Source organism: Artemia sp. Qi Xiang Cuo, chromosome 6, assembly GCF_049724085.1.
Source record: "Artemia sp. Qi Xiang Cuo chromosome 6, ASM4972408v1, whole genome shotgun sequence".
Classification (NCBI taxonomy): domain Eukaryota; kingdom Metazoa; phylum Arthropoda; class Branchiopoda; order Anostraca; family Artemiidae; genus Artemia; species Artemia sp. Qi Xiang Cuo.
In genome coordinates, this window is record NC_142799.1 from 22798608 (window position 1) to 22807369 (window position 8762).

Genomic DNA, 8762 nt, shown 5'->3' on the forward strand with positions numbered 1-8762 from the left:
TTTTACGCAGAGTATTTGTTATATAGGAAAATATATGGACATTTTTTGAGAAAACATTTCTGCAGGGGGGGGAGGGGGATTTTCTAGCATGATTTCAAAAATGTTCAGTAAGTAAAAAACAAACACAAAAGTTTTCAATGGAAAGTAAGGAGCAACATTAAAATTTAAAACATACATAAATTATTCTGTGTATGAGGGACTGCTCCATAATCCTCCTTTGCTATTGATGCTAAAGCTTGACCTTTTGTCCTAATTCTTTAAGAACGACCCTCAAAGATAAGAGCTGTTGAATTTGAATGGGAAGTATTCTTAAACAGCTTTAAGATTTGAGCACAAAGAGGGAGGGTTGAGGAAGTGGTAGCCCCCTAGAAACACTAAATCTTGAATTTCAGACCCTCTCCAAAGGAGAATTCCCCTAATTAGAAATAAATTCTCCTAATTAACATCTCATTTGACAGTCATTTTTTTTAGATATTTCATTGCATCATGTTTTAAAAGGATTCATTAGTTTACCATGTAGCCTAGTTTCTCTATTGCTTTTCATTAATTCCGTTTGTATTTCTGTCCATCACCTCATTTCACTAAAAGGTTTCTTTTAATAGGCAGTGGCGTCGTTTTTTTTTTGGGGGGGGGGGGCAAGGGGGGTATATGCCCCCCCCCCCATAATATATGGAGAAAAAAGTATTATGTAGCCTATGGCCCTTGACTCTCCAGATGGAGATCCCTCTTGCCAGCTCAATAAAAATGCTAGAGCTATGTCCCTGATAATAGGCTATAGGTTGCTAAAAACACAAACCAGCTCCACAGTTACAGTAGTATTCCAGTCTACTGGAGCTTTTTAAAGTCTACTGCCTTAAGTCTAAAGTCTAAAAGTTTTTAAAGTCTAAAGTCTACTGGAGCTTTTTAAAGTTTACAGTCTACTGCTGCATTTTAAAGTAGACTTAAAGGAGACTCCAGTCTCCACAGTTACAGTAGTAGCAGCATTCCCCTCCAGTCTAACAATAATTCCTGCCTTTAAGAAGCTCAAAAAATGGTTTTACAAACATACCTGAATTAGAGATAAGGCCAGTACTTTTGTTCACAAGTTGGTTTAATAAAGGTCTTCTAACTACTAACAAACACCTCCTGAGAGTGAAAACTGAAGACTGCATTCAGCAGAAGTTATAAGCACAGAGAAGAGACATTTGTTACCTGAAAAGTTGAAAAAACATATCAGCAAAATAGAGTAAGGTTAAAAGTTATAGTCAACAAAATTTCAACAAACAAAAGAATTGTAGTATACCATGGCCATGCAAATAATGACTGACCTTTTCTTAGCAATACCAATTTTTTATCACAAATTTTAAAGGTAAATAAAAGTTGTTTTTTTTTTTTAGTTGAAGGGTCTGAAATCATAGTCAATGCAATAGCATTGATTTGGTAAGTTTTTTTTATCTAGTCATGTTGTACAGAACATGTGACAAGAGAAGCTTGGGAAGGGGCTAATTTGATCAGAAATTAGAAACCCTAGCGTGTTTTTAAGGACCTGGAGTGATCATAACATAAATCAGCCTTTTATGCACCCCCCCCCCCCCCCAAAAAAAACACCACAACTAAATGATATTGGATCTGTTTTTTTTTTTTTTAAGATAGGCAATTCACTGAGAATGGTCAAAAGTTTCAAAAATAAGCCCCCAGAGGGGAAAATCCCAACAGCCTAAGGGAGATGGACTTAAAATTATGCAAAGAACCTCTTCCTTATATATTGAAAATTTATTAAAACCAACATCCTACAAGGAATTTATTATCTGTATAATTGGAGGTACAAATTGGATCCATCTACTTTATTCCACTGCAAACTTCGTAGCAGAAAGCTAGCCATGTTGCACTTTGTTTGGAACAATGTCATGCAAAGTCCTCAATATAAGTACCTCAAGATAAAAATGAGCCAAGTTTCACAAGCTACATCTTAGTCAGTGTGTCAATTCACGAAAATGTGCGGCAGGGGGGGGGGGGGGTCAAATTTAGTGGGGGAAAGGTAATTTTATTTTTCTATTTTCACAATGAGACCCCCCCCCCAAAAAAAATAAAAATGCGTCAATAGAAATGCCCGAAAAAGGGTGTTTTTCAAAACCAACAGGGAGGGGACAAAAAAATATTTGACAAATACCCCCTCTCCCAATTGATGCCCCTGGCCCTGACTTGCTGCAAAAATGAGGTAAACACAAGCTGCTAACGAACAGTGAAACCAAATAGCTAGCCACAAACTGCAAAATGTCAGCATCGCAGTGGAAAAACAAGCTAATTCTTGACTGAGTGTAATAATGAGCAAAGTCCAAACTGTCAGCTGCTTTGGTGCAAAAACTATTTGGTGCATAACCTTTGACTTGGTGCTAAAATGACTTATTTCGATTTTGATTTGACTATTTTTGACTTGGTGACAGAATGAATCATTTAAAATTTTGGCTAAATACTAAAATTTCATTTTAAAAAAATTAAATTACATTGTAATATTTTAGTTCTTAAGCCAAAATCAATAAAAATAAATATAAATACATTACCTTCAATTAATATGGCTTCAAAATATGTTAGTGAAAAAAATGACATACTAATTTTTAAATTTTTAAAGAAGTTTGCAAAACAAAAGTAAATACCAATATTAAAACCTATAGCAGGCATAAATCAAGTTCAATAATTAGACAAACTATAAACAAACAGAAATTATCATAAAAAATACTTGAAATCCCATCCCCTTAAACCCAAAGGCACAAACATTAACAAGAGAAAAAGAACTACCAAGCATCAAACAAGAGAAAAAGCAACAACAAAGATTACAGGATAATTTCTTGAAGCAAGCAAAGAAAGATTTTTCTGAGGGAAGGGGGAGGGGGAGTTTGAATGAATAACAAATTTTGCTTTCATAAGTTTCATTTTATACAGAATATGGTGAAACTTTATGAAGTGCTTGTCTTTTATAGAAGCAAGGGGCTTGTCATAAGCCAGCTACTGGATGAACACACATGCTTCAGAATGTAGGTACATTTCTGAATATTCCACAGTCCAAAGACACAATTTTTTGGAGTTTATTCTAAAATACTTACTTATATCATTCTTAAGAGTACTTCACTTTATTTTATCCCCATCCCCCTAATGTGCAAAAATATAGATCACATTAAATATTTTCTATGTGGAACTTTTTCTTCAAATAAACTTAACACCTAAGAGGCAACATCAGTAAAATCAAGAAATGGAAAAAAACATGGGTATACATAGTTTGGGCTATATATTTGCAATTTAGGGGCTGGCGAGAAAGTAAAGTGAAGCCTTTTAGGAATGATATAATTAAACATTTTAAATTTTTTAGTGGTTTCTTGAAACATATAGTGTTTTCTTCAGAGGAGTAGTGCTGCATTAACAGAAGTAAAGGCTCTGGACTTAGATTAAGGGCAGCAATTTTCTGGAAACAGTGGATATTGAGGCATATATGCCCTCAAAAAATTAATAATTTGTTCCTTTCAACTGCATGTCAACTACTTTTCAATTTAAGCTATGAAATGTTATTTGTCTTGAGTAAATTTTAAAAAACAGGAAAAACAAGCAAATACTTCTAAACTGTAGAACATATAATGAAGAACATATAATGAGTGGTTTCTTTGCATTCATACTTTTGGGAGGTGGTGTTTGCCCCCCCCCCCAAAAAAAAAAACCAAAGGTATTTAAAACATTCTCTTATAGTTTCAGCATAGCCTGCCTTACTTTGTGTCTTTATCTAAGCTGTACCCCTTCAAATACCCCTCACCCCACCCCAGAAAAAAAAATTGCAAAAAAGAAAAGTATATTCTGCACAGACTTTTGTTATTCAATTGAACATACCAACACACAGCAACCCCCTCCCCCCCCCCCCCAAAAAAAAAAAAATATTGACCCAAAGGCTTATTCTCTTTAAAAAAAATTCACACTGGTTTCCTGAGTGTACTGATTAGCTGTCCAAAGGTAAAAAGGCATATATACACTTCATTGTTCAGAGGAAATTGTCTTCAAGTTTCTCCAGTTTTGCAGGAGTTTCTCCAGTTTTTCCAACCATTGCACCACACTAGACATAGGATTGAAGTAAAAAGTTGTTAGGATTGGTTTTAGACAGTATTCTTTCCATTATGCAATTAAAATACATGCTAAATGTTTAATGACATTTTACATTTACTGACTGCTAAAAGCCAATTTTTAAACTTTGGCAAATGGGGAAAATGCTGCAGATACATGTTTTTGCCAGGAAAATCTTTGCAGAGATTTTATTAGGGCATTCTTACATATAAAAAGAGTAGCAACAACAAAGTATTTGGGCTTTTTAATTGTGAAAACCTGTTGTGGAAAAACCATTCAAGTGTGATAGCTGAAAAATTAAGCAGAGGCCTTGGGGAGATGCAAAGAATTATAAATCTAGTCCAAAAAAAGATTCAAAATGATTTATTTTTCTATATTTGTCCATATATTAGCTACAAATGCTCTATATGGGCAAGTAATTTTATAACATGTTGCAAAAGAGTACACAAACTTCAGAATAGAACTGCAAATTATTATTAGAATTTTATGATTCTGATGAAGTTCCTCCACATGAGCAGCTTAAAAAGAATAAATCTATGAATGTATCCCAAATTGAGATTACCAAGTTGCAATTTTCTTGTAGAAATATTTGAATCAGCTACTCACCCCTGATTTTGAAAATCTTTTTACTTTTAATGGAAACCATCATGATCATAACCCAAGAAAAGCTGATAACTTAACTCATGAGTTTAAGAGTACCACTTAGGCATCTTTTGTGATTTGCCATTGTGGTCCCCATGTTTGGAATATATTGCCCAAGTGTGTGAAATATGCACCTAGTCTTCTAGGTTTCAGGTCAAAGACAAAGACCTTTCTCTGGTGAGTAAATTTGATATGAAGTCTGCTCCAGTTTGTCATTCTATTCATGGTATTTCCCCTATTTTCTTTGCTGTTAATTTTTTGTTGGTACTGTTCTATTAGCTACAAGTGAAGTGAAGTTTGGTTAATGCTAATTAAAAAAAAAAATATGATGAAAATATAATAGTTTAGAAACAAAGTTGGGCTATATATTTGCACATTAGGGGGGGGGGGGGTAAAGCATAGCATATATTAAATACATAACCTAACATAGGTACCGTTTTCCCCCTAAACCCAAAAATCTAAAGTCTAAATATTGTAAACAAAGTAACAAACCACTGTTTGCAATCAAATTCTCCATTGAAAGAACCTGTTTGACTAGTTTCTTTTATCAACTATCTTGTGCATCTTGTAGCTTATAGAATAGTACCTTTTTTTATATCTTCTTCTTGTCTTTTCCACTTTCTTCCTTCCTTGTGTTTTGAGTTGCTTGGTATGAATGTGGTTTTAATAAGCTGAGAGTGATAACCTTGCTTGCCCTTCCAAGCTTATTACCTTTCTTGGCAGGCAAAAGGCAAATAGTATTTGTGTTCTTTTTTAATAAATGCATATCTCATATCATTCAATTTGCCTCTTTAGGCAGTATTCAGTGATTTATCTAACTCATAAGGCAACTTTTCATGTATATAGACATTTTTACTTCTGGATGGATGTGATACAAACAATAACTTAACTTTCTTGTTTTTTTTTCTAATTAGCTATAAAGGTATAATCAACTGAACATTTTCAATTTTCTTTTATAGACAAGCTGGGGGTTAACATGTTGAATTTAACTGGAAGCTAATCAACTATACTCAAATAGGATATCTATGGCTCCTCTTGACATCCTTCAATGAAACTTTTAGGTATTATATTTGGCCTAGAATGAAAATCAGGGCAAGAAAATGTGTTTAGCTGCTCCTATACCCACTCTTTCTTTACTAGCAAGACTTTGAAGGTTATATGATTATGGTGATTTAAAGATTTTAATATGTCTTAACTTCAAATTTTTTTTTTAAAGTTTGCTTTATAGTCCATCTTTCTAAAACAGGTGGGCTTATCAATCTTTTTAACAGTACTAGGAACAGGTTCAAGTTGAGTTAAGGCTGAATAGGCTATATAAATATATTTACTTGATGTACACAAGTTAAAATGCAAAAGGCCATTTCAAGTTTTTTGTGGTAAATTTTTGGCAGTTCATATTATTGATTTATGAATAAAGTGAATATACCACTCAATGCCTTTTTTATGCTTTTTACAAATGTAATAATTGTTTCTATTGGAAATTCAAATTTACCCACCTTCACCCCTGGTACTTATGCATTATATGTTACACACTGCTATATACTGTATCAGGAAACACTAAAGAAAACAAGTCAAACGGGTATTTGCAATAGAGAAATGGATCACAAAGCATGGTTTCTCAATGCATTTACAATATTCAAACTACTGTGGAGAGGGGGGGGGAAGGTACCAGTAAATTTTTACCAAATCAGGTTATTGACTTGTAAATTAAGTGAATATACCACTTGATACCTTTTTTTATACTCTTTCCCAATTTAATAATCATTTTTGTCAGAAATGAATTTTACGCCCACCCCTATATGCCAATTCAGGGTATATATTTACACATAAGGGGGGTAGGGTAAAGTAAAAACTTACCTCCTATTTACATCAGAAATAAAATTTGCCCCTATCCACCTAATGTGCAAATATATACCCTGAATTGGTATATATAGTGGTGGGGGTAAAATTCATTTCTAACAAAAATGATTATTATATTTGGAAAGAGCATAAAAAAGGCATCAATTGGTATATTCACTTTATTTGTAAGTCAATAATATGATTTGGTAAAAATTTACCAAGGTACCTAGGTTATGTTAGGGGGTGGATAAATTTGAATATCCAATATAAGTGATTATTATATTTATAGAGCATAAAAAAAGACATCAAGTGGTATGTTCAGTCTATTCATAAGCTAAGTCAATAATATGAACTGCCAGAAATTTACCCTTTTTGTTATAATTTTGCTTTCTTCTTTTTTTATTAACAATGCTTCTTTACTACTCAGATCCTTGTGCAGACCAAATTATCTATTTCCCATGTGTTTTCCATTTCTTGACTTTGTCAGCATTGATTCAATTTACAGGGGACATCCACCACATGGCTAATATGGGAGTAAATGTCATTTGTGATGCAAATGGATGTTATATTTAGATTGAGGATGCAATTCTAGGTATATATTTGCCCAGTAGGGGGGTGGGATATACTGTGAATATATAGGTTCTAGAAAATTCATGAATTTCTTAGAAAAACTTGAAAAACAAGGAAAGAAGTGAAGATAAAAGCTCTCAGTCAATGTATACCAAATCATATTATTTAGTTAGGACTATAGTGAATGCACCATTCATTACCTTTTTCTATTCTGATTATGAATATAAGTATTTATATCCGAGATGAATTTCAGCCCCCCCCAATATTTGCCAATTCAGGGTTAGGTATAGCCTATATAGGGGGGAGGGGGCTGAAATTCATTTGATAGAAATGATTATTATATTTGTAATCAGCATAAAAAAAGGCATCAAATGGTGTATTCACTTTAGTCCTAACTCAATAATATGATTTCGTATATATTGACCACTAATTCAAAGATTTGTATAGGCCTATATATATAGACCTAAACTGTCAAATTAGCCATCTGGTGGTATCCCATTTACAGGTACACAGGCTGAAACAAGAGTGATGCTTGGCAAAAAGCATGGAAAATATAGAATTTGAACTATATATATGCACACTAGATGGAATAAAAGCTGTTCTTGGGGGGGGGGGAGAACAACCAGATGAGCTGCCCCTGGAAGATTAGGCTACCCACTTTCATCAATTTTCACTTTGATTCAGCTTTTTGCTTATATTTTAATTTAGGAGGGGGCAGTATAAATAATTACCCCAGGCATTACCAACTTAAAATGCGTATTTTGAAATCTAACTCCAGCAAGATATTTAAAGATTTACATATCAACCTTTTCATACTTTTTCACTTATAACATGAGTTTAAAAAACGTGTTCTTCAAGGTCTGAATTGAAGTCTCCAGTAGCCAGGCGGCACCTAATTTGAAAATTTCAAATAATTAGAGAGCATTGTAGTTCTTCGAGAGAACATGTTTCTACCACAGACAAAATGTATGTAATACAGACAACCAACTGAAATATCAAGTGATACGAATGCATATGACCTATTGGTCGAACGCGTCAAACCATAAACAACAAACAACAACTGAAATAATTTTATGGAGCCAATCCATTTAGTGCTTGGGCTCGTCTATGCTCTATTTCTCAGGCTTCTAGCATGCATGAGAGTCATCATGCTTAGCCTAAAGGCGCCCGAATGCCTAACCTTTTTTAACATTGATTTAAAAAAAATTCCGAAAAAGAAGTTTTTCAAAGAAAAGTAAAAGCCATATTAAACTTAAGATCAGCAGATATAAATACCTGTTAAAGTCCAAACTAGAAACGGCAAGAAATTACTATTAAAGAATAAATGAAACCCAAAACGAACAGAAATTAAATAAGCAATCATTGCAAAAAAACATACAACAAGTGGTAATATAAATGAATTAATTACAAGAAATTACTATCAAAGAACAAATGAAACCCAAAAAAACAGAAACTAAATTAACAAGCATACAATAGGTACTCAGGAATCCTTAGATTGCTCCTAGCTGCAATTTAAGGTAATTTAAGGTAATAGGCACTAATATAAATGAATAAATAAATCTTAAAACGAGTGAAACTTAAATTGAATAAGTAAATCAAGCTTGAAACAAACAAAATAACTACAAACAAAG

At 33.3% G+C, this 8762-nt stretch overlaps 1 protein-coding gene across 3 annotated transcripts in view; it reads right to left on the minus strand.

The window, feature by feature from the left end:
- LOC148950998 (thioredoxin reductase 1, cytoplasmic-like) overlaps positions 1 to 8028 on the minus strand; it is a 106811-nt gene extending 98783 nt beyond the window's left edge. Inside the window, exons 1-2 of one of the 3 annotated variants that reach the window (XM_089090540.1) lie at positions 7938 to 8028; positions 1049 to 1191 (exon numbers count right to left, since the gene is read on the minus strand). In XM_089090540.1, coding sequence (XP_088946666.1) covers positions 1049 to 1151 — 103 coding nt within the window. In that variant the 5' untranslated portion in view covers positions 1152 to 1191; positions 7938 to 8028. Of the gene's footprint in view, positions 1 to 1048; positions 1192 to 7874 lie in introns of all 3 variants that reach the window. The other 2 variants (XM_089090541.1, XM_089090539.1) reach the window with 2 other exon arrangements.
- Between the last annotated feature and the right edge of the window lie 734 nt (positions 8029 to 8762).